We start from the raw sequence: 26,623 nt of genomic DNA, 5'->3' as shown, positions 1-26,623 counted from the left end.
GTGTGTTTTGGGCTGAGACTCTCTGGCAAACCCAGCTAGCTCCAGGGATCCCTGCTGGCTGTTTCTGAGGAGATAGCTTGGAGTTATTTAAACTTCACATTGGTTAAATCTTGACTTGCTTTGGGTCTTCTTAGGCTATCTCAAGAGGATTCCTGTTTTGCCCAATATCATTTGTTTTTCACTGATTTATGTTCACTCTAAGGGGCAATTTTGTTTTGTTTGTGGGGGAAATCTGTAGGGCTTGGAATTTTTTTACCTACTCCAGCATCTTCCCTTAGTTGTAAGATTTTAAAAGGAATAAAAATCAAAATAGCAACCAGCTAAGTCTTGGATCCCAGGAATTCTTCCTAGAAAAAATTGATGAAACTTTTTTTGGTCTCTAGGCAATGTGAAAACATGAGTAGAAGGAAAACAGTTTAGTTGCCCAGTTTCCCTGGTATAGGAGTGGAGAAGACTTATTCATTCAGAGTCCAGATGGTTGAATGACAGAGTTTTCAGTGGGATTCTAGCCTGGGAAATCTACCCACTGCTGTTTCTCCTTCATCACTCCAAACATGGCCAGTATAAAAAATGTGGGCTTTCTCTGTTCTCCTTCACACCAATGAGTGGCAGTTCAGGGATGTCCACAGGCATGATAAAATTGAAACTTTCTGCCCTCTAGAAGGAAAAATGCAGAGGAGCTCCCTAATGACATCACACCCATTTCTTTTTTATGTATTTTTTACTTCTTGAAAAAACCCATGGCAGACGTGCCTTTTTTGTTGTTTGTTTCTTTTAAAAATATTTTAATAGTATTTTTCCCAATTATATGTAAAGACAATTTAAAAAATTCATTTGAAATTTTTTAGTGCCATATTTCCTCCCTTTCTTATGTTCTCCCCTTTGGGATGGCAAACAATTTTATATACGCAATATATATGCACTCTTGCACACATATTTCTGTTTCAATCATGTTATAAAAGAATAAAAAAACAAAAAAAAACTATGAAAAAGTAGAAAAGGATACATTTTGATCTGCATTTAGAGTCTATCAGTTTCTTTTTTCTCTGGATGAGGATAGTATTTTTCATCATGAGTCCTTTGGGATTGTCTTAGATTCATTGTATTACTGAGAATTGCTAAGTGTTTCACAATTTGGTTATCATTTCCTATTGCTGTTAATGCTTATAATGTTTTCCCAGTTCTGTTCACTTTACTTTGCATCAGTTCATGCAAGTCTTTCCAGGTTTTTCTGAAATCTACCTGCTTGTTATTTCTTAGCATAATAGAAGCATGTCTCACAACAGTTCTTGTTGGATTTTCTCTTCTTTGGCTCTTTCTCCTTACTCTGTGGTAAGGTGGAACTTTATGGGTGAGATTGGCAGAAGTCTAAGACTAGGTAGCTGACCCTTGAGACTTGCTTCATAATCCCTATTCCCAAGGCAGAGAGAAGAGGAGTTATTTAAGAATTTTGTTCTCACTGGCATTTTAATTGTCCTCTTCCTCCTCCCTACCATTTGTTCAGATTATTTTTGTGAATAACTTTCAGCCCATCCCCATATGTCAAAGATTTTCAATGAATCGAGTCTGAATGAACAAGGATTTTTTTTTTTTTGTTCTGGGACGTGTTTAACAACTGGCTCTGAAACAAATATATGAACAACAGACTTTTAAGTCTGATCTACAATCTCAGTAATGTCTCCATCAGTTTTCTAATTCTAGACAGAATAAATCAAACCCTGATTTGTAGTATCTGCCATTTTCTGAAGTGTAAATGCCCACATTGAAAATTTAGCAATTAGTTCTTGTGAGCTGGTTAAAGCTGGCTCTAGCATATCCTGGTTTATGAATTGATTTTGGTTCTGACCAGTGGTTTCATTGGTGGATTGAATTCCTTGTTACTAAATTTCTACTCCAAATGGTGTTTTTCCTCTTCTATCTTCATGTTCTTTGAGAGAGAGAGGAAGAGGGAGGGAAGGAGAAAGGGAGAAGAGACGGAGAAAGAGGAGAGAAAAAACTTCAGGTCTGGCAAAAATGCCACTAGCTGTCCCTCTCTTGGCACATAATATATCTATAATAAATGTTTCTTTCCCTCATTTTAAAAATGAAGAAATTGAGGTGAAGTGGCTTCCTCCAAGAGTTAGAGAGAGAGAGTTAGAGAGAGAGAGAGAGGAAGAGAGAAGAGAGAGGAGAGAGAAAAGAACAGAGAGGAGAGAACAGAGAGGAGAGAGAGAGGAGAGAGGGAGGGAGAGAGGGTGGAGAGGAAAGAGGAGAGAAAAGAGAGAGAGCAGAGAGAAGAGAGAGAGAGAAGAGAGAGAGAGAAGAGAAGAGAAGAGAGAGAGAGAGAGAGAGAGAGAGAGAGAGAGAGAGAGAGAGAGAGAGAGAGAGAAGAGGGAGGGAGAGAAGAAAGACAGAGAGAAAGAACAAAACTGTGGATACCACAAGTGACCTTATAACCTTCTTCTTGTCTGTTGTGAGGCTAAATGCTTTTGTGTATGTTTTTGTCCATGTATATCTCAGGCCACCAGGTCAAGCAAGGGACGTGTGAAGTGGTCGCTGTGCACCGTTGCTGCAATAAGAACAGGATTGAGGAGCGATCACAGACTGTGAAGTGCTCTTGCTTCCCGGGGCAGGTGGCTGGTACAACGAGGGCTCAGCCTTCCTGTGTTGAAGGTAAGCAATCTCTAATTGAAGTGACTAACATGTCAGGAAGACTGGCAGAACTTAACCTCCTTCCCCTGTTTGTTGACTTTCTGCTGCCTGGGTTGTGTAATCCTTCCCTTTCTTAGTCACTGTTGGTGGTGATGAATACATCACGGCATAATTAAGCCTCTTAATATATGTCACGATGCATCTCGTGTCTTTGCCAGCAGTATTTGAAGCTTGAGGCGTTCTTCCTCAGACTAGGGGTTTTGCATGCAGGTCACCAACCAGCTTTACATGTATGGTTGGGCACAGAGCAAAACCATTTGGTAATCAGGTTGCCATTTAGATTAAGAAAGACAGTAGGGTGTAGTGGCCAGTGCTGGACTTAGAAGTAGGAATATCTGGCTGTGAATGTCATGCGACATATTGGTGACACTAGTAAATCACTTGCATGTCTTTCTGCCTTAGTTTCCTTGCCTGTAGAATGAGGAGATTGAACCTGATGAATGAATGAATAAAGAAATTGATTAAATGCTGTGTGGTGTTAAGCATGAGGTAACAAACACAAAAGAGGTGACAGTCTATCTCCAAAGAGTGGAAAAAGGCCCTTTGGATTGTCTAGGGTAAGAAAACATATGGAGGATCTTGGTGGTCAGAGAGGGACATCCTGGTTTGGAAATTTATAATGATGGTCTTGTGATCATAGAGCTAGAGGTGGGAAGGGAGTCAGAGGCCATCTAACCTGATCCCTTTATGAATGAGGAAACTGAGGCACAAACAGTGATTGCTCAATATCACATGGACAGTTAGTATCAGGGTTAGGATTTGAAATCCATGTCTTTTGATTGCAGAGCTCTGGAGATGAAAGGATCTTTAGTGTGGGCAGCAAGGGCAAGATCATCCTAGTGCAAGGAAGTATGGTTCCTTAATCTGACCATAAGTCCAGTGCCTGGCACATTTTTTGGCTGTTCAATTGTTTCTGTCCTTCATGAACTCATTTGAAGTTTTCTTTGCAAAGGTACTAGAGTAATTTACCATTTCTTTTTCTAGCTCTTTTTTTTTTAACAGATGAGAAAACTGAGGCAAATCAGGGTAAGTGACTTGCCTAGGATCACACAGCTAGTAAATGATTTGACCTCAAGTCTTCTTAGCTCCAGGTCTGGCACTTTAACCCATTATGCCATCTAGCTGCCCCTTTCTGGGCACATAATGTATATAACATATATATATTCATATGTAATAATAAATGTTTCTTTCCCTCATTTTAAAAATGAAGAAATTGAGATGAAGTGGCTTCCTCCAAGACCCATAACTAGTAGCTGATGGTTAAATTGAGGTTTCCTGATTTGAAATTTAGGGCTTTCTCTCCTCTTCAAGGTATACAGGTCTTCAAAGCAAAGGGTCTAAAATTAATCGTGGATTAATTAATGAATTCAAATCCTGCTTCCGACACCTACTTGCTGTATCCTCTGGGGAAAAATACTAATTCTCTGAGTTTCCATCTTTTTCCTCTAGAAAATGACCAAACCAGAACCTCACTCCAAAGATTGTAGTGGAATCCAAAAGAGATATTGAACCTGAAAGGCTTTGCAGACTTACAAGAGCTAGATAAATACTAGGAACTGTTTAGTCTCTTAGCAGAACATTATGGCTCCTGGCTTAGTATGCCTCCTGGCCTGGGCAGCTTCCTTTAGGGATTTTAGTTCTCTCTGCTCAGTCATTTATCCTGTAATAATTATGCAGGGCCATGCCATTAGCGGATGTGCAGGAGATTTATTCTTCACTAGATAGAGACATCCTTATCTTATTTGTCAATAAGAATGGGAAGGATCTAAAGTAAAGGAGATTCATTTGGAATTTACATTTAAATTAAAACAAAGGCCCCTCAAATGATGCAGAGGAGAAGTAATTAATGTCCACAGGAAAATCAGCATGGCTTTATACATTTTGGTTAATCCATAAGGAAGGCTCTTATCTAATGTTTTCCTTGCTTTGCACACAAAATCACGACTTCTTTAAAGTTAAACAGCAGGAATCCCAGCTGCCAGATTTGTTTTTTCTTCCCCTTGTGGGTTATGATAACCTGGTGGAATAGTCACAAGTCCCTGACATGTATCATTTGTTGAGATTCAGTTGTTACCTTGGGGTTCTTTCTGAGGGAAATGATCATTTTCTTTGGGCTGTCAGGGCCTGTGCTAATTTGAAAACATTTTGGTTTGGGAGAATATTTATAATTCCGAAACACACATCAAAAATAAATTCAGCTTCTGAAAATCCTGTAGCCCTCCTTTCCCCCCCACCCTCATCATGTACCTTAAATATTCAATGTTTTCAGTCCTCATCCTTCTGGACCATTTTCCTAAATGCATCCCTTTAATCCCTCCCTCTGTGGATTTTTTCTCCTCCTTGACTTCAGAAAACTAACCCTCCTGCTCTGAGGGAGACAAACAGCATGATGGTATAATGAATGGAAATGAATTGGAGGCAGGAGCTTGGGTTTAGAATGTAAGCTCCCTGCAAAGAGGGAGGACTTTGAAAATAATTCCAGTGCTTTGAACATGGTAGGTGTTTAATGAATGCTCATCAATTGATTAATTCCATTTCTTTCAGTTACTATCTGTGTAACATTAGACATAGTCTCTCTGGACCTCAGTTTTCTCACATGTCAAATGAGAGGCTCGAGTGAATAGTTCTTAAGTTCTTTCCAACTAGAAATCTATGATTTTATGATTTGTCTGCACTTCTGATGATACCATTGTTGACTGCATATTTGAAAGTGAGGGTTTCTCAAAGTTCTGTCCTCAGCACTCCCTTCCTCTCTCCTTCTCTCCTTCTCTCCTTTCTGTCTCCCTTCTCTCCTTCACTCTCCTTGATAATCATCCATCCCCAAAGCCTTAATTCTTGATTCTCTGCAGATGGTCCTTGAATCTGATTCGTTAGATCTGCCTTTTCTCTTGAATTCCAGTTTTTTACCCTAAATTGTCCACAGGTCATCTCTGCTTGACACCCACTGCTCTCTTCACCTCAAGATTTTTGAATCAAATCAAATAAAGGATCATATATTGATCTCTAGAACTGGAAGGAAACTTTTCAGGTAGTTCCAGCCCCACCTCCCATTTTACAGTTGAGAAAACAAGGTCCAGAGGAGTTAAATGACTTATTGAGATACACAGGGGAAGTAAATAGTAGAGAAGATCTTTCTCAGTAAATCTATAACTTCTTTTAAATTCACAATATCTCTTGATGGCATAAATATGTACCCAGATGCTTGTGTTTTAAACTGACATTTCCTTTACTTCTTATACCCAGTCAGCTCCCAAATTTCATCAATTCTGTCTTCATGATAAGACTATCTCTTCCTCTATTTCAGCTGCTACAGCCTTACTACAGACCACTTACTGAGATTGTTTCAATAGTTTCCTAATAGAGCTTTTGACTTCCACTATATTTCTACTCCAATCTGTGCTCATATTGCTGCTGGGTTACTCTTCCTTACAGGAGATTGGTTCATATTATTGCTCTTTTGCAGTTGTGTCTGATTTTCTGTGGCCCCATTTGGGAAATTCTTGACAAAGATATTGGAGTGGTTTACCATTTTTTCTTCAACTCTTTTTATAGATGAGGAAATTGAGGCAGACAGGGTAAAGTGGTCACACAGCTAATAACTGTCTGAGGCCAGATTTGAACTCGGGAAGATAACATTTCTTGACTCCAGATCTGGTGCTTAACTGTGCCATCTTGCTGTTTGCTAAAAAATCTTCTGTGAATTTGTATAGTTTACAGAATCAAATATGAATTTCTCAATTAGCCATTTGGGACCCTCCAAGAACTTAGCTCTCTTTGTTTTTTCATCCTTCTCTTGGATTCTGCCATCTGGCTAAACTGGATTTTTCCACTTATGTGTCCAAATAACAATTCTAAATCATCATCCAAAACTATGTTCATCATTTATTCCCCTAAACCTGTTCTTTCCCAGATCTCACTATGTCTTACAGTGGAATTAACCTTCACCCTGCTCCCTATGTGTGCAAACTGGGAGCTTGCTTCCTTTCTTTTTCTTTCTTTCCTTTCCCCACTTCATTCCCTGTGTCTGCAATATCCTTCCTCTATGTTGGATTCTCCATTAAACTTAAAGACTAGTTCAAGTGTTCCATTAGCAGAAAGGCCCAGTGTAGGTAGGATTAGCTTCTCCTTGACCTCATTTAGTACTTTGTTTTGTAATTCACCAATCCATAAATCATAATATTGCATACTGTTTATTTCTGTTTGTGTTGTATCTCTTAACAGGCAATTATTAATAAGCTCCATGAGTGCAGGGGCCATGGGCTCAGGGGCTATATTTCCTTTAAACTTCATAATACCTTCAGAGACTAATACAGCTCTCCCCACAGAATAGAGAATGAACAAACATCTGTTGTGTTTGATTGGATGTCAAAAAAGTGACATCAGTACTATTCTTTGTGATGGGAAATGCATCCTAGACATTTATTAAAATATGAGTCTACATAGATGACACTGAATGGCCCTCTTGATAAAATGAAATAACTACTGGATGCAAAGTAAGCTTAATTCATTTTCTCAAAGTGAATACTTAATGAAATATGTTGTCTATTGTTATGAGTACTTGAGTTGTTTATAAGAAGAGATTAATAAGGCAGTTCATGGATGTAAGAACTGAAGCATTTTTTTAAAACACATTTTTTCCCTTTCCAATGATAACCAGTTTTTATACTCTGGGGAATTTTTTGATTCATCTTAGTTAGGGATGTAGTTTACCATTTGTAGCAAGGATGATTTGTTGTGGTCATGTCAAATTTACAGATAAACTAAGGTTTGGGCAGTATCTTTTAAAACTTTATTATTAATTGTCAAAAATGTCTGTCTGTCTATCTATCCATCTATTTATTTATCATTTATCTTTTTTTTTATATAATAGATAGGTGGCATAGTGGCCAGAGCCAGGAAATCTTGAATTCAAATATGGCTTTGGACACTTCCTAACTGTATGACTCTGGGCAAGTTAATTTAACCCTGTTTGCCTCAGTTTCATCCTCTGTAAAATGAGCTGGAGAAGGAAATGGCAAACAGCTCCAGTGCCTCTGTCAAGAAAACCCCAAATGATGTTATAAAGAATTGAATGTCACTGAAACAACTGGACACCTATCAATTCTCAGCATTTTATGTCATTGACTATTCTTTCACTTTGGATATTTTCTATTATTTGGGTTTTTGTGACATTGCTCTCTCATGATTCTCTTCCTGATTGTCTGACCACTCTTTAATATCATTTGCTAATGGATCACAAGTATCTTAGCCCAACCTATGACTGTTCCACCAGAGCTCTCTCTTGGGACCTCATCCCTCTCTCTCTACACACACTCTCTCTCTTTTAAAGGTTTTATCTTCAAAACATATGTATAGATCCACCCTTGCAAAACCTTGTGTCCCCAGTTTTTCTCCTTCTCTTCCCCTCAATTACTCCCCAGATGACAAGTAATCCAATATATGTCAATATGTGTAACTCCTCTATACATATTTCCACAATTATCTTTCTGCACAAGAAAAATCAGATCAAAAATGAAAAAAATGAGAAAGGAAACAAAATGTAAGCAAGTAACAAAAAAGTGAAAATACTATGTTGTGATCCACACAGTTCCCACGACCTCTCCCTGGGTGCAGATGGCTCTCTCCATCACAAGGCCATTGGAACTGGCCTGAATCAACTCGTTGTTAATAAGAGCCACATCCAGCAGAATTGATCATTGTATACTCTTGTTGTTGCTATGTTCAATATGCTCTTGGTTCTACTCACTTCATTTAGCATCAGTTCCTGTAAGTCTCTCCAGGCCTCTTTGAAATCATCCTGCTGATCGTTTCTTATAGAACAATACTATTCCATACATTCATATACCAGAACTTATTCAGCCATTCTCCACCTGATGGGCATCCACTCAGTTTTCAGTTTCTTGCCATTACAAAAAGGGCTGCTACAAACATTTTTGTCCTTTTCCTCTTTTTTATGATATCTTTGGGATACAAGCCCAGTATAAACACTGCTGGTTCAAATAGCCCTTTGGTCATAGTTCCATATTGCTTTCCAGCATAGTTAAAACAGTTCACAATTCCACCAACAATGTATTAGTGCCCCGATTTTCTATCCCTCCCACATTCATCATTATCATTTCCTGTCATCTTAGCCAATCTGAGAGGTGTGTAGTTTTCTTAATTTACATTTCTCTGATCAATATTCACTTTCTTTTAATGATCTTATCTTCTCACATGGATTTGAGGATCATTTCTTAGCTGATGCCTTCCAGATTTTGATTATCAGGACTAATCTCTCTTATCACTAAAAGCCTGCTGGTTAATCTGTAGGTGTCATAAGCTTAAGATTGAAATAGAATTCCGTATCTTTTCTTCACAAATGAACCACATTTCTAGTCTTTGATATTTATTCCAAGAATACTATCATCCTTCTAGTCAACAAGTTCACATCTCAGAGTCTTTCCTGAAGTGTGTTATTTAGAAGGGAACACAGTACTCCAAATATTTTTTGACGAGGGCAAGTGCAGTCTCCATAGTGTTGGCCACTGCTATCTCTCAGTGCCTAAGGATTAATTAGTTTTCTTATTAGTCACACTAAAGAGTTCAGAAGTTCCCAGCTCTAGAGGGATGTTAGAAGTTATTTAGCCAAACTTTTCATTTTATGCATAAAGATTTATTGGATGAGATCCAACCTGACCTTTTGTTATTTTAGTTCACTTGTTTTCAATTGAGTACGAATCTTCAACACCCCATTTGGGGTTTTCTTGGCAAAGATATTGGAGTGGTTTACCATTTCTTTCTTCAGTTCTTTTATAAGTGAGGAAACTGAGGTAAACATGATTAAGTAACATGCACAGTCACACAACTACTAAGTGCCTGAAGCCAGAATTGAATTTAAATCTACTGGAGGCCAGCATCCACTGTACCACTTAGCACTCAACATCACAGGGTTGTACAATAACAGAGACAGGTAATTTATTCCCAGATTCATAACTATTTCCATGATACTATGTTTGAGACCTCCTGCTTCCTGATCCTTTATTAGCTGAACTAAAGTCTAGACATGTCTCTCTCATCTTATACTTGTGAAATTGATTTTTTGTACTTAAGCATACGGTTTCACAATGAAGCCCCTCCCTCTTGACTTCATCTAATTGTATTTAACCATTGTTTTAGTGTAAGCTGCATTGCCTCATTTTCCCATCATTTAAGTAGGACTAGATGGCCCTATTTTCTTTCTTTCCTTGTGTGTGTATGTGTTTATGTAGACAATTTTGAAAAAAAATATTTTTATCTTTCTTTTTGTACTTTTTCTTTTTTATCCTTCTAACATCTCTGTGAAGTTCCAGCTTTTCAATTTATGGGCAGGGGAGACGTACTGAATGATTTGTTCAAGTTCTTACAGCTAGGAAATATCAGCTGAGGAATTTGAACAGAAATCTCCCATGATCCCAGGCTCACATTATATCCATTTCATCATACTGTTTCCCTTTCTTTTCTTATATATGTAACATATGTCTTATAATGTAATGTAGTGGGTAGGTAGTGCCATAGTGCACACAGTGCTGTGTCTGAAGTTAGGAAGATTCATCTTTCTGGGTTCAAATCTGGCTCAAACATTTGCTAGTTGTTTGATCTGGGTAAATCACTTTTCCCTGTTTGCCTCAGTTTCCTCATTATAAAATGATCTGGAAAAGGAAATGGCAAATAGCGCCGATGTTTTTATCCAGGAAAACCCCAAATGTGGCCATAAAGAGTTGGGCATGACTGGAAAGCAACCAAAAAAACCCCTGTAATATAACTTGCAGAACTTTCCCTTACTTGCCTCTACAATTAATAAATAGCTCAATAGGTTCACAAAAATAATAACATAGAAAATATCATTAACATCTGGGAAGACATTCCTGTAACAATTTCAATTTCCATGGGAAATATATGCCATTTAGATATCACTTAATCTTCTTGTCTGTATTTCCAGTCTAAAAAGGTAATTTTTAGTTAAGCCCAACTCTGTAAATATAATTAAGCTAAATCAACATTTGAGAAACTAAATCTCCAGATGTGAGCCTATTCTTATTTAGGCTAATTTAAAAGTATAACAGTCCAAGTACCCCAAGAAATACATATTTTTTTTCTTTAATGGACTATATATTTAAAACAAGGGATATAGAAAACTTTGCATAACAAGGAGCAATACAAATGGACCAGACCAATGCCTATTAATATTTTACCTGGAAAATAATGGCCAAAGATGTCACACCAAGAACCAGGCTCTCCATAAGTTATGTAGAATATGAAGTTTTTGGAATCGGAGGCTTGTAGAAGAGGAAATTCATTACAATGTGATAGCATGAGTTGCCGATGAAGGCAGACTTTCCCTCCATGCCCCAAATCTTTATGTCAAGTAGCTGCAGTGACTTTATAAAATTAAGAACTCCTTTATTGCCACAAAGGCATATTTAAAATAGAACCTAATAGATATTCTCATTTGAAGCACTGTGCAGTATTTTGTAAAAATAAAGAAAAATGTATCTCCTACACATTAATTTTCTTGTTGAGAAGAGTATGTTAAGGAGCCATATGTTCTCCATTAGAATAGATTGTTGCTTCTGGTTCTTTGTCTCAGCTCATAGCCCTCCTCTGACTACCATAGTTTAAACTTCTGTATTCTCAAATTGCCCTCTTTGCTAAAAAGGGTCAAATAATAAATTCTTGCTCCAGCAGGAAGTGCTAGGTCCAACTCCTACCTGATAAGAAGCATTTATTTTCCTGCAGGTGCTGGTGGTCTTTCTTAGATCTCCATCTCTCCATGGCCGTTAGGTGGCACTGTAATTAGAGTGCTGAGTTTGGAACCAGAAGGACTCATCTTCATGACTTCAAATCTAGTCTTGAATGCTTATGAGCTGTGTGGCTCTGGGCAAGTGACTTTAACCCTGTTTGCCTTAGTTTCTCTAAAATGAACTGGAGAAGGAAATGGCAAACCATTTCAGTAACTGCTAAGAAAACCCCAAATGAGCCTATAAAAAGTTGGACATGACTGAAATCACAAAACAAGAACTCTCTATGGCAATGTTGCTAGTGAAAATTTTCACAAATTAGCTATTTTAAGATGGACAGGCCATAGTGAAGATTTTTTAAAATAAAATTAATTTTTTTATGTTGAGTAGCTTATTTTTCCAATGCATACAAAAATAGTTTTTAACATTCACGTTTGCAAAACATTGCGTTCCAATTTTTTTTCTCCCTTCCTCCTTCCGGTCACATCTCAACAAGCAATTTAATATAGGTTAAACATGTTCACTTCCATGTTTATGATGCTGCACAAGAAAAATCAGATGAAAAGAGGAGAAAACACAAAAAGAAAAAACCCTCAAATAAAGAACAATAATAAAATGTAAAAAATACTATGCTTTGATCCACATTCAGTCTCTATAGTTCTCTCTCTGGATGTGTATAGCACTTTCTGTCTCAAGTCTATTAGAATTGCCTTGAATCATTGTTGATTCAATAATCAAGTTGATTATCACATAATCTTGTTGTTACTGTATACAATATTCTCTTGATTCTGTGTACTTCATTTAGCATCAGTACATGTAAGTCTTTGAAGGCTTTTTTGAAATCAGCCTCCTCATCATTTCTCATAAAAACAATGGTATTGCCATTACATTCATATACCTAACTTATTAAGCCATTCCCCAATTAATGGGCACCCACTCAATTTCCAGTTCCTTGCCACTACAAAAAAGGGCTTCTGTAAACATTTTTGCATGGGTGGGTCCTTTTTCCACAGCAGAGAGTTCTGACAAAAGATGATCTGCAGGAGAAGGACATAAATGGCAAACCACTCCAGTATCTTTATCAAGAAAATCCCATTAAGAGTACTAAAATAATAAAAGAGATGTCATTGGAAGATGAGTTCATCAGATTGGAATGAATCCAATATGCTGCTGGGAAAGAGCAGAGGAACAGCTGGAAACTCAGCTGCATTTATATCTAGTGACTACAGGAAAATCCAATGCTGCAAAGATCAATATTGCATAGGAATTAAAGATAAGATCTGTGAACTAAGGTAAGCTGAATATAGTCAAAGAGGAAATGGAAAGATTAAATATTGGCATCTTAGGTGTTAATATACTTAAATGGATAGGAATGGGTGTATTTAATTCAGAAAATCACAATATGTTATTGAGGGCAAGAATATCTCGGAAGAAATGGAATAGCCCTCATAATCAATAAAAGAATGAGAAAAGAAATACTGTGGTATAATTTCAAAAATGACAATGATATCTATTCAAATCTAAGGTAGACAATTCAACAACACAGTAATATAAACATTGATGCTGAAAAAACCAAAATTCATTAGTCCTGTGAAGACCTACAACATCCTCTAGAAATAATCACAAAAAGTTGACAATTTATCACAGTGAATTAGAATGATAAAGCAGGAAATCAAAAGATAATTGGAATAACAGGCAAGGTAGGCCTTGGAGTATAAAATGAAATGGGGCAGAGATTAATAGAGTTTTGTTAAGATATTGCTCAAGTTATAACAAACACTTTTTTTCAATAATCTCAAAGGTGACCCTACACATTTTTCAATAACCCCAAAATGTGATCTCACACATGGATATCACCAGATGGTCAGTGTAAAAATCAGATTGATTATATGCTTTGCCATCAAAGTTCTATACAGTCATTTAAAGCAAGATCTAGAGTTAACTGTAATACAGATCATGAATTCTTATTGCAAAATTCAGACTTATGTTGAAGAAAGTAGGAAAAACCATTAGAGTAAATGGCCTAAACATTTCTTTTGAATATGAAGTGGAGTTGATGAACAGATTTAAGGGATTAATTTTAGTAGATCGAGTATCTCAAGAACTATGGAGAGAGGTTTGCAACATTGTATAAGGGGCAGCAACAAAAAAAAAACATTGCAGAAAAAACAACAAAAAAAAGCAAAATGATTCTGGTGAGACTTTAAAAGTAGCTGAGGAAATAAAGAAAGTAAAAGATAAAAGAAAAAGAGGAAGAAATATCTGAGTGTAGAATTCCAGATCATAGCAAGGAGAGATGAGATTTTTATAAATGAGCAATGCAAAGAAATAGAGGAAAATAATAGAATAGAAAAGAGAAGACAATTCAAGGCAGTTAGAGGGATCAAGGGAAAATTTCATATAAAAATGGGCATAATAAAAAAGAAAAATGATAAAAATTTTAAAAAAGCACAAGAGATTAGAAAGAGGTAACAAGAATAGACAAATGAATCATATGAGAAAAACTTTAAAATCAACAACATGATGATTTTAATCATAAATATGGATCATCATTCAATGTAATGGTTACTGATTTAGAGCCAGACATCTTGGATAATGAAGTCAAATTGGCCTTAGGATGTATTGCTAATAATAAGGTTAGTGGAGGTAATAAAATTTCAACTGGAGTACTGGAGTATTTAAAATCCTCAAGATGATGCTATTAAAGTGCTGCACTCATATGACAGCAAATTTGGAAAACAGAACAATGGCCACTGGATTGGAAAAGATTGGTTTATGTATTAATCCTTAAAAGGGCAATGCCAAGGAATGTTCAAATTACCAAAAAAAAAAAAAAACCTGTGCTCATTTCACTTGTCAGTAAGATTATGTTTAAGATTCTGTAAATTAAGCTTCAGCAATATGTGAACCAAGAATGATTTGAAGAACAAAGCTGGTTCTCAAAGAGGCAGAGGAACTAGAGACCAAATTGTCAGCATTTGCTGGATTATGAAGAAATTAAAAGTTTTCCCCCAAAGAATCCCTCCTCAGTAAACAAAACCAATAAAAAACCCAATTTATCTACTTCAGCTAAAGCCTTTATGTGAGTCACAATAAAATGCAGCAATTTCTCAAAGGGATAGGAGCACCAGATCTTTACTTGTCTCCCAAGAAACCTGTACATGGGCCCCAAATCAACAGAACAGAACATGGAATGATTGCTTGGTTTAAGATTGGAAAAGGATTATGATAAGGTGGTACATTGTCCCCTTATTAATTCAACTTATATGCAGAACAGATCATGTGAAAGTTGGAATTAAGGTTCCTGAGAGAGATATCAACAATCTCAGATATATGGATGATTCTATGCTAATGGCAGAAGGTGAAGAGGAATAAGAAGTCTTTTGATGAGAGTAAAAAATAAAACAAAGAGTATAAAAGCTGATTTGAAGCTTAATATCAAAAAACTAAGATCTTGGCAAATGGTGCCCTCACTTTCTGGCAAATATAGGGAGAAGAAATGAAAGCAATATCAGATTTTATATTCTTGGACTCAAAAGATCATTTCAGATAGTGACTGCATTCATGAAATTAAAAGATAACTTGATGCTTGTAAGGAAATGGAAAATCAGAATAGCATACTAAAAAGCAAAGACATCACCTTGCTGACAAAGGTCCATATACTGAAAGCGCTGGTTTATCCAGTAGCACTGTATGGCTATGAGAGTTGGATTACAAAGAAAGCCGAGTGCTACGGAATTAATGCTTTCAAACTGTGATGATGGAGAAGACTTTTGAGAGTCCCTTGGACAGCAAGGAGATCAACTCAGTTGAGACTTAAAGAAATTAATCTAGGCTATTCACTGGAAGGTCAAATACTGAGGCGGGAATTTAAATACTTTAGCCATATAATGAGAAGATGGAACTCATTGGAAAAGATCCTTTTGTTGGGAAAGAGTGAAAGCAAAAGAGAAAGGGAGGACAGAAAATGAGATCACAAAATCAAAGTATCATGACAACAAAGAGCATGAACTTAGACTTTGGAAGATAGAGGATGGAAAGGCCTGGGCTTTACCCTCAGGGTAAAGACTTTTGCTTTTTTATGTATCCTCAGTGCTCAGCATAGAATGTTTATTGACTGATTTTTCCTCACTGGAAGTCTTCAGGCAAAAACTGGTCCACTACTTATTGTATTTTTGTTCAGGTTCTTAGTCCAGGTAACCTCTAATCACAGACTCATAGGATATAGAGTTGGAAAGAACTGAAAGGACATTTAGTCCAATCCTCTCATTTTACAGATGAAGAAACCAGGCCCAAGGAATGATGTGCTCAAGGTTACATGGGACTCTGACTCAAAATGACATTCATTTCTATTACATAACCTCTTAGGTGACTTTCAACTCTGAAAATCTGTACTCCTGAAATAAACCTGTAAATCTAATTTGTGAAAATGAAAATGTCATTTTCTTTTTTAGTTTCATATTTTTTAAAATTTTGTTTTCACATTACCTTTACAGCCACTCCCATTCATATTCCTTCTTTTCTCTGTTCCCTGAGAAACATTTTTTAAAATAACAGAATTAAAAAAAAACATGAAAAAGAGGCATGTTATGTATTTCTAATTTCTTCTTTGGGAGGAAGTTGAGGCTGGAAGATTGCCATTACTTAGCAGTTCACAGCCAATTGAGTATCTGTAGTAAATCCAATATTAACATGTTGAACTCCTAAGGGTGGAGGAGAGGTCATGCTAGGCTGCCTAAGGAGGGGAAGAGCAGCCTACCTTGGAAAGAGATCAGATCCAAGTTTTTACCATACTGACCAGCAGTGCATTCATCTATTCTTCCACAAATAAATAAAAAAGATGGAGACTTTTTTGTTTTGACAAAACCAATCAACACTTTGAAAAGAAATCTAATTTTTTTGGTATTGTTCCTTCCTTGTGTTCTTATATCAATGCAATTCAGCTGGACAATTTAGAGTCTTAGAAAGTTTCCTGGGGCCACTGAAGGGACTTGTCCAGGGTCAGACTATTGGTAGGTGTCAAATTCTTCCAGAGGTTAGTTCCTTACCCAATGTACTGGGTTGGCTTTCATAAAAATCAGTATTCACATCAAATTCATCAATATTCTAAATTTGCTAAAATGTAAGATACTTGAGCCCAGAATTCTAAAGTACAACAATACTCCAGCTGAAAACTTACATTGGAAAAAGGGAAATCCTAAAAGTTTCATGGCATGAAGACAGTGGAAAGGGCCTTTGGCATTGAAAGTGTTTGGGCCAAGCTAGGAAATTTAAAAAAGGAAGAGAGAATTATAGCTACTCCTTTAGCTAAGAATAAGCATTCATATGAGGAAATCTATCTAGGTAATAGGTCAGTACTAGGGTGATTGCCAGTAGTGTTGGATTGCCAGAGCTTCATAGTTCAGAGCCAATTGAGTGTCTGCACTAAGTACACCACCAATACTCCTGAGGATGGGAGTGAGATGGTACTAAATTGCCTAAGGAGGGGCAGATCACCCTACCTTGGAAAAAGATCAGGTGCAAGTTTGTATTATGCTGACCACAGTGCAGTCTCCCTAAATAAGCTGGTTTACCACCTTATCTCACCACTGTTACAGATATATTGCCAAACTCCATTACTTAGAAACAGGATTTCTTTTATGTGGTTACTCTTTCTATTGAGGTCCATCCAGGGAATGTGGTGTTAAATGTTTAACAATCAGTTGTCTGGAAAAAAAAGATTGTAGCCATAACTTACTATTGAATTTAATCTGAATCATGATTTACTTAAGTCTTGATTATCAGTAAAACAGCAAATCAGTTCCTGATTTGTTGCTTTTGCCAATTTCCAAAGTAAAAATGAGCACATTGGAGATTTAACAATCAACCCCATGGGCTGGTTCAAGCATATGTTGATGTGTGCATTCCAGTCTACTTTTTCTTCCCCACAAATTTTCATTTTTTAAGAGTTCTTATAGTTAAAATTCACCCCCTTATGCATCTTCCTGGAAATGAGCCTCTTTCAACCTAAACTGATCTCTGGATGATAAACATCTTTCCAATTATGTAAAATCTACCAGATCTTAGGTTCAAGTAGCAAAACATTCAGTAACCCAAGGCCACACATCTCCGTAGCACAAAGAAAGCATAAGAGGAGAATTTGAATGGATTATGAAAAATCAAAATTTTTGCATATGTCAGTCAGTGATCAACTCACTGCTTATGTGATACCCAACAGTATTGGTGGCATTTTTGATTGAATTGAGTGACTATATTTGCCACTTATATGGATCTGAACATAGTCAAAAAAGAATTATCTATCATACCTATCATTTTATCAGTATAGAAGGCTATTGGTAACCAAAACCTTTTACCAATGTAAAGCTGCTAAACTTACAGTCATGGAGAGATGTGATCACTGAAAAGTTGTGGCTCTCTCGGGTTCATATACTTAGGGCATGGCAGAGGAAAGATTTGGACCAGGCCTTCTTAATGTCAAAGGTAGCTCTATCTCCACTGAGCCACATTGTCTCTCAAATAGGAGGGGGTTATTTCCACTAAACACCCTTTTTGGATGATAATAACAGCTTTTTTTCTTGGACTTGCTAAACCCTGATCTCCAGCTCTTAGACTGATATGAATTTAATCAATAAAGAATTTTATCCATGACAATGTGTCTCTATAGTTAGAAAGAAGTGTTGCCCATCATGTCTAGAAGAGCAACAGTTTAGTAGTGTGTCAAGGATTTGGAGTCAGTGGTTTTCAATTCAAAATAGTGGTTAGGCTACTTCTACTTTATGACCTTGTGTAAATCATCACTGGGTCTCAGTTTCCTACTTTGTAAAATGAGGAGATTGAAATACCTGGCTGTTTCAGCTGTTGCTTTTCTTCTGGCTCTAGCTCTAAGTTCCTATGATCTTTTACTAACTTTCCCTTTCATTAGAGACTATCATCCAACTTAAAAATGTAAAAAACCAAAAATTAACATTTGTAAGAAGATGGAACCAAACACTTGAGCTGATTTTTGTGTACAAAAAAGTTTGAATCCTCCTAAAACAACAATTGAAATGAACCAAACTTCTCTAATTTTTTTTTCAGGAGTGGGGAAAGAGAAAAAAACATGGAGAATAATCAACACGACAAAATTTTTCCCTCTCATTGAAACAATTAGATTGTTCAGAGCATAGGACTTAATGTTGAAATCTGGGTCAAAACCTTCCTGAAACATTCACTAGCTGTGTAACTCTAGGCAAGTCAAATCATCAATTTATGCCTCAGTTTCTCATCTATAAAATGGGGATAATAATGACACGTACTTCATGAGCTGTTGGGAAGATCATATGAGTTAATGTCTATAGCTTTTTTGTAAACCCTCAATTAAATATTTAATATTATTACACTTAATGTTATTATTTCAATTGATTCACAGACCATAGATTTAGAGATAAAAGGATTTTTAGATCCCAACTTCTTAAACTCTGGTTCATGACCATATGACATTTCATAACTGAATGTGGGGATCACAAAATTATGACTTATTGTCAATAAATGTTTGATTTGTAAATCTATTTTATGTACCTATAGTCACATAAAGGCTTTTTTTTTTCAGGTGAAAAAGGGGTTGCTAATGAAAAAAAAAAAAGGTTTAAGAAGTCCTGCTTTGGATGTCTTATTTCAGCTTCCTTATTTCCAATATGAGGGACTGGGTGGACTCATACTCACAGAGGTTCAGTGATTTGCCCAAAGTTAGACCTGGTAAAGTTGAGATTTGAACCCTTGTCTCCTGACTTCAAATGCTTCTTTCCATGATGTTTTTTTTTTTTTTTTGGATAGCATCCCATAAATAGTGGCTCACTTGTCCAAGCACTGGGTATCTGGGTGATAAATCTTGCTGTATTTCCTACTTTGTAGGTTGAAAATACAAATCATTTCATTAGCGGGTCTCCTGGCTGCCAGCTGGGTAGTTGGTGAGGCAAGTCGAAGGGAGTATTCTGCAGGTGAGCTAATTAGCACAAGGCAGCTGGAAAGCCAGCCAGTGCCAGCCTTCCCTCTCTCCATTTGTTTGGAGTGTTTCTGTGCAATAATTGACTTCAAGTGGCACCTCAGTGATCAGAATTAGGGCAGAGTGGCTGGATGGGCTCTGTTTTATTCAGATGGCTGAACAGCAAGTGAAACGTGAAGATAGGATGGAATTTTTTAATGTGTTTTTGTCTTTGCACTTCAGAAACGGGTTTGCTGCTGGGCCCAGGTGCTTTGTGGAGTTGACTGTACTCAGCTCACTCTGGAATGTTAATTTTGGTTGGTTTTTATTCAAGCAGATGAATCTTCCTGTCCTCCACGACTACCTTCAGTGCTTATAGGTGGCAAAAGTAAGGAAAAGATGGATGCTCACTCCATTCAGCCTAAAATCTCACCAAACATTGACATTGCTTATCTTTTAACTATGGAATAGCTATGGAAAGAGCATTCAGAATTGAGTCTGAATACCCGTGTTTAAATTCCAGCTCTGCTACTTTTGAAGAGTGTTACTTGCTGATCACTTTATCATTCTGAGCCTCCCTCAAATGGAAATGGCATCTCATAATCTTAGAGATGGAAGGGAAGTGGTATCTGCTAAAACTCCCCACTGGTCAAGGAACACAGCTGCCACATCTCCTTAACACTCCAGTCTTCTTTTCTCCTGGATCAATGTGTCGAGTTGCTTCAACCACTTTGCATCTTTCTAGGGACACTTTCCAGCTTAACAAGATCCTTCCTAAAATGTAGTACCCAGAAGGGATCACAGTACTCCAGATGACCAGGGTAGGGAGTAGCAGGACTATTCCCTCATTGGTCCTGCCCACTGCCCACTGAAGATAGGGCTAGGGTCATCATGACTGCTTTGTTTTCAGTCACATGTCACTACGGGCCAGCAGCTCTCAGATGGAGAATCAATGGTTCTATAAATTAGAAATTCCCCTTAAATTGAATTCTTTCAGAGTATTATTCAGGTAATGGAAGTTAATATTTCTAAATAAATGGGGGATAATTATGACTTTTGACCTTTCCCCGAGGATTATTAAGTCTGGGCCTTTTGGGTATCAGAATGGGAATTTGGCTGCCCTAATTTGAAACCATGTATCCCACTGTCGATTGCACTTGCAGGTATATGCGACCTGGCAATTTCTCTTATTTGTCAAGCTGATCTTTTGAACTCATGTGCAACATTTATCTCTGTCTTTATCTTTAATAAGTTTGGTCTCATTTAATTTGACTCTCTCAAGATAATTCCCTTCCTCCCTCCCTCCCTTCTTCTCTCCTTCCCCTCCCTCTCTTCCCCTCCCCTCCTCTCTCCTTCCTTCCTCCCTCCTTCCCTTTCTTCCTCCTTCCCTCCCTCCTTTCCTCCCTCTTTTCCTTTATTTCTTCTTCTCCCTCCCTCCCTTCCTCCCTCTTTTCCTTTCTTCTTCTCCCTCCCTCCCTCCCTCCTTCCCTCCCTCCCTCCTTCCCTCCTCCCTCCTCCTTCCTTCCTTCCTTCCTTCCTTCCTTCCTTCCTTCCTTCCTTCCTTCCTTTCTTCCTTCCTTCCTTCCTTCCTTCCTTCCTTCCTTCCTTCCTTCCTTCCTTCCTTCCTTCCTTCCTTCCTTCCTTCCTTTCCTCCCCTTTCCTCTTTCTACCTACCTCTTTCTATTCTTCCCTTCCTGGATGGGGGATTAATTATGAATGCAGACACTCCATCATTGTTACAGCTATATTTATGTAATCTAATCATGAAAGAATATGTTGTTTCCCCCCTCAGATCAATGAAAACAAAGGCCTCTTTAATAATTCTAATTTGGGGTTTTCTCTTCCAGCCTCCATTGTCCTACAAAAATGGTGGTGTCATATGAATCCATGCCTAGATGGAGAAGATTGTAAAGTGCTTCCAGATTATTCTGGCTGGTCTTGCAGCAGTGGCAACAAAGTCAAAACTACTAAGGTAAGCATGAGAAAAAAACCCCACAAACAGAATCAATGTCTATGGCCAGTTATTAATGATGTTTACTTTTCATGGTTTTCTAATTTAGACATCGAGAGAACTGTATTTCACATTGATCAAGCTGGTTGTTCTCCTGCCACCCCATGGTTTAGTCTTTACTAAAAGGAGATTTCCCAGCATCCTCCTTCATGTCAGGTTTTATGGAGCTGTGATTTGGTAGGCTAGCTCGTTTTTTAGTCAGTGATAATAAATTTAATTCACTTCTTTTGTGGGCCTGATTTAAAGCGAGGTTCCCTAGATGACAAGCTAATGTATCAAAACACTATGGCAAATATCCCCATACAGATGGATCCCTGAAATAGAAATCCACTTTAAAAAGAAAATCATTGTTTATCTGATAGAAAATGTGATTCAAATGATAGAAGCCAATTTTAAATAGATGGTGGGGAGACAAATGAAGACATTTGAGAAGTCACCTGTGCAGTCTCTGGCCCTCTGTTTTCCCCATAAAATAAAGCTGTTTAAGGTCTCATTCCAATTCTGAATCTGTTTTCCTGTTAATGAATATTATTATCACTATATGCAATTAAATGTTTGATGATATTAATAAATTAGAAATCTAAAAATAATCTCCTTTAAATGCTCTTCTATGTAGTGTTTTACATTCACTTATCAACACAAAACTTTTTCCTTGCTATGAATTTTGGGGCCATGGAACAGCACTTTTAGATAATGAATGCAAGCCAAATGGGTTTGGGATATGAAGATTAATGGGCGTCACTCAAACTCTTAGCAAATCTGCCCTCTATAATCAGGGATTGCTCTATAGCTCATTGCCATATATATATGCCTTAGGGGTATTAGACCCTGTGTGCTAGGAAGTGAGGCCTACTCTTACTAAATTTATTTTGTAGTAGTGACATTTCATCGAGCACTTCCAAAAAGTCATAGTCACATCATTTTGTTCTCTAAGTCATTGTGGTACCAAGAATGCTTTGTTGTAGTGGGTCACTGGAGGATCGTTCTGAAGTCATAAAACTTTGTTTCCTTTATTAATCCAAGGAAGTGTGACTTAGACTGACTAAAACATTTTATGTCTTTTATAGAGCTTATGCACATCTAGGAAATTCATTTGTATAGCCGTGTCCACTTCCCAGCCCTAGGTTACGGTACACTGAAGAAAAAAAAACAATAACTCATGGCCCTATGTCATCAACCCCAAGATATTTACTCTGCAGAAAAGAGCAGTATTGACTAGTTGATATTTTCAGTCGATTAATCAATCAATTAACATCTGTTAAGCATCTGCACCGTGCTAATTGGGGATACAAAAAAGCAGAAGACCATCTTTGATCTTAAAGAGCTTCTAATGTAATGGCCGAGAAAACATAAAAACAATTATATGCACAATGAACTATATACAGGAAATAATTAATAGAGGGAAGGTGTTGAGGAAGGCTGCCTATAGAAGGTGGGGTAAGGTAGGGACATAATAATCAGAATTGAGGAGGTACAGCATTCTAGGTATAGGAGACAGACAGAAAAATGTCTGGAGTTAAGAGATGGACAGTCTTTGTGGGACAGCCAGACCATGCTACAAGATCAAAAAATACAATTTAGGGAATAAGAGCAAGAATACTGCAAAGGTAGATATAGACTAGATGATGAAGGGCTTTGAATGCCAAATAAAATATTTTGTTTTTTATCTGAGGTGGTAGGGAACCACTGGAGTTTATTGAGTAGGGAATGGCATGATCAGACTTGCACTATAATAAAATTATTTAAGAGACTGAATAGAGCATGGACTGGGGTAAGAAGAGACAGATGGACTCAGCAACAGGCTTTCAGTAATCTAGGTGCAAAAGATTGAGAGCCTATGTTAGAGTGGTAGCAGTGTTAGAGGAGAGAAGGGGGCCTATTGAAAAGAACACTTTAGTAATGGCTTGGATTGGGAGGGAAGAAGTAAGGCAGAGTGAGAAATCCAGGAAAACTTTTAGGTAGGGAGTCTGAGGGTGTGTGTGTGTGTGTGTGTGTGTGTGTGTGTGTGTGTGTGTGTTTGTGTGATAGTTTAGGGTAAAAGGAGGAATAATATGGAATAATATATAATTTTCTACAGTGAACTGCCCTGGTTGTAACTTGATCCTGAATTTAAATAGAAATATGAAAAAAGTATGTAGCCAATAGGAGATACACAATGGAGTCATGGTACAAAGATTGCTTTCTTAGAATACTTTTTCTTAAAAAAATACTTATTTTTTATTCTGACTTAATAAACATCCCATGGAATGTACACTTCCATATATAAACTAGGACAGAAAAAGAGGGTTGAAAAAGGTGAATCTCTATTATATAGAACTTCTTTTTACATATATGACAAAGTCAACATAACACTTTCAAAGCTATCCTGCTATCTGTGATTCCTTCTGGCTTTCCTGCTGTTCTCTTCTGTGCAAAGGCTTTAAAAGATCTTCATTATTATTTTCTTTCTGACAACTCAGTTGCTAGTTCTCCTTTTTCCAATCTTCTTCACCATTTTTCCCTCCAAAAATTGCAATTTAAAAAGACAAAGAAAAGAAATCTGATATGCATTATCTACCAAAACATTTTCATATCAGTCATGGCCACAAATGTGTATCTTCTTTTGTGTCATGAGTCCATCACTTCTCTCTGTTAAAATGGGGTAACCTTTTTATCATCAGTATTATGGAATGCTGGTTTGTCATTGTATCAGTCAGAGTCCTTTAGACTTTCAAAATATTTTTTTTCTTTACATTGTTGTTATTGGAGAATTAATTCCCCTGATTCTGCATACTTTGCTTTTTACTAATAGATTAAATTTACCCTGTTATTCTGAAACTATTCATTTCATCACTTCTTAAGGAATGGAGTATTCCTTTATATTCATATATCAGAACTTGTTCATCCTTTTACCAATTGATGGATACATCCTTTACCTTCCAGTTCTCTCTCTCTCTCTCTCTCTCTCTCTCTCTCTCTCTCTCTCTTTCTCTCTCTCTCTTTTTTTTTTTAGCATATTCATTCTAGTGTTTTGCTCATCTGTTTTTTTTTTGTTCCTCAAAGAGTCACACATATCCTTTTTTGAGATTGCAGTTTTGTGGCCTGCAGCTCTCTCAGTTGTTTTGAATAGATGATATAACTTTTAAAAAAGTGACCCCAGATTTCCCAATGACTTCCTGGGTGATTTTGAGCAAGATACTCACCTTTGACCTTGGTTTCCTCCATTTTAAAATAAAGGCATTGGACTAAATGACCTCTAAGCTTTCTTGAAAATTTCAATTTCAAATCTTGTAAATGTGTGATTCTCAGTTTTGTAACTTTGACCGAATGATTTTGTTTCTTATTTATTGTCAATGTGTACAGTCCTGGTATCTTACTGAGCTATCATGGTCTCTTTAAAATGTAATTCTTTATAAGCAGAGTTTAAAAAGCTGACAACAAATTTAACTATATTATTTGGTGCAAAATAGTTGTTTTCGACATATAATATGTATAGATGATACATTTTTCTACAGGTAGATGGATTTAAGCAGAAACTTTATTTTTTGCCTTCACTGCCCCCACTGAATAAATTTCTTCATGAATTTTTGCATTGGAAGTGATCTCAGTGCTTATCTGTTCATTGTAAACGCAACAAATCATCCTCTAGTCTCTGCTGGAATATCTTTGGTGAGGGGGGGAACCTATTAAGTGGTACAGTGGATAGAATATTGGGTCTGGAATTAGGAAGATCTGAGTTCAAATTTAAACTCAGACACTTGCTAGCTATACGACCATGAACAAATGACTTAACCTTTATTTAAATCAGTGTCTTCATCTGTAAAAATGAGGATAATAATAATACCAACCTTCTAAGATTGTTGTGAGTATCAGAGGAGATAATAATTGTAAAGTTCTTAGTATGGGGCTTGCCTCATGATAAGTACTATATAAATGTTAGCTATTATTATTGTAACTTTTAAAGGAGAACTTCATCCAAAATGTACAGATTTTCTGCAATGTTTATTTAAAGTGTAGTTAATTATTCTGAGTAATAAAGGAAAAAACAGCTATTGCCTTTTAACGGTCTTATTTCCCCTGTAAAGCCAGAGGTTTTCTAAATGTAGCTATTTTAAAAAGTGAGCATTGCATTAAGAGACTCACACAGAGCAACATTATTTTGCTCTATTGAATTATCTATACTTTATAATTTTAACCAATAATTATGAGAACCATTCTCGAAGGAATTTACTTAGATAGCTCAGCATGCATGAAATCACTTGATGGGCTATGAGTGTCTGTAATCCAAAGCAGCTTAAAACTTCTTCACAGTACACAAATGCAGAATTGGTGGTTTTATTGTGAGAGTTTCAGTCTTCTATTAGAATATTCAGACCAAATTATGAACATAAACATTGTTTCATAGAGAGAAGAAATTTGGAGTAATTCCATCATGTAGTTCCTTACAGAGGCAGGCAATTAATGAACTAGATCTCCTGCCTTACAAAAAGTCAATTATCTGAATTTGGAATCAAAGGATTGAGTTTAAATCCTGGTTCCGTCTTTTGCTACCCTTGTGATCTTGGTCAAATGACATTATCTTCTTGGGACTCAGTTTCCTTCTATGTTAAATAACAGTGGGAGTGGATGATTTTTAATAACTGCCAGCTCTAGTGCTATGATTCTATGATTATCGTGACAATATGATAAGTTTAAACACTCACAAACTAAACTATTTGTGTCTGGACTAGCTTCTTATTAAGGGAAAACAAATGGTACCTTTTTCAGGACTTTGAAAGGTCTGCGATTTCATTAGTGTGTGTATTTTCCTAAATAACAAAGGTGACCATCTACAACCTTGTAATTGTAACAGTAGAATATGAGAGGGCACTTAGTAGGCACTTAATAAAATGGCTATTGGAATGGTTTGGATTTATGATTTGCCATGGTCATCTTTCTGGTGAAGGCTGTTTTGAAAATGATGGCTTTTCCATCACCAGAGCCATTAAAAAACTTTTCAAAAGTCATGTTTTCCTTTTTGAATTCTCATAGATACTTTATTGCCCCTTTCCCAGTTTCACCCTAATTTGTACTACACCTCGCTGTGTTTTTGCCATAGACTTCCCCATAAAGCATAAGCTCCAGGAAAGGAGATGATGTAATTTTTAAACTTTAAATCTCTAGTATCTGGAATAATGTTTATACATAATAAATACTGAATCGAGTTTACTGGATATGAAACTTGCC

At 36.8% G+C, this 26,623-nt stretch overlaps 1 protein-coding gene across 1 annotated transcript in view; it reads left to right on the top strand.

Annotated features, from left to right (window-relative positions):
• TAFA4 (TAFA chemokine like family member 4) overlaps positions 1-26,623 on the top strand; it is a 188,110-nt gene that overhangs the window by 157,456 nt on the left and 4,031 nt on the right. The window contains exons 4-5 of the mRNA XM_031953742.1: positions 2,500-2,652; positions 21,255-21,379. Coding sequence (XP_031809602.1) covers positions 2,500-2,652; positions 21,255-21,379 — 278 coding nt within the window. The remainder of the gene's footprint in view (positions 1-2,499; positions 2,653-21,254; positions 21,380-26,623) is intronic.

Source organism: Sarcophilus harrisii, chromosome 1, assembly GCF_902635505.1.
Source record: "Sarcophilus harrisii chromosome 1, mSarHar1.11, whole genome shotgun sequence".
Taxonomy (NCBI): Eukaryota; Metazoa; Chordata; class Mammalia; order Dasyuromorphia; family Dasyuridae; genus Sarcophilus; species Sarcophilus harrisii.
Note: the sequence above shows the minus strand (reverse complement) of the source record. Positions and strands in the feature narration are given on the sequence as shown.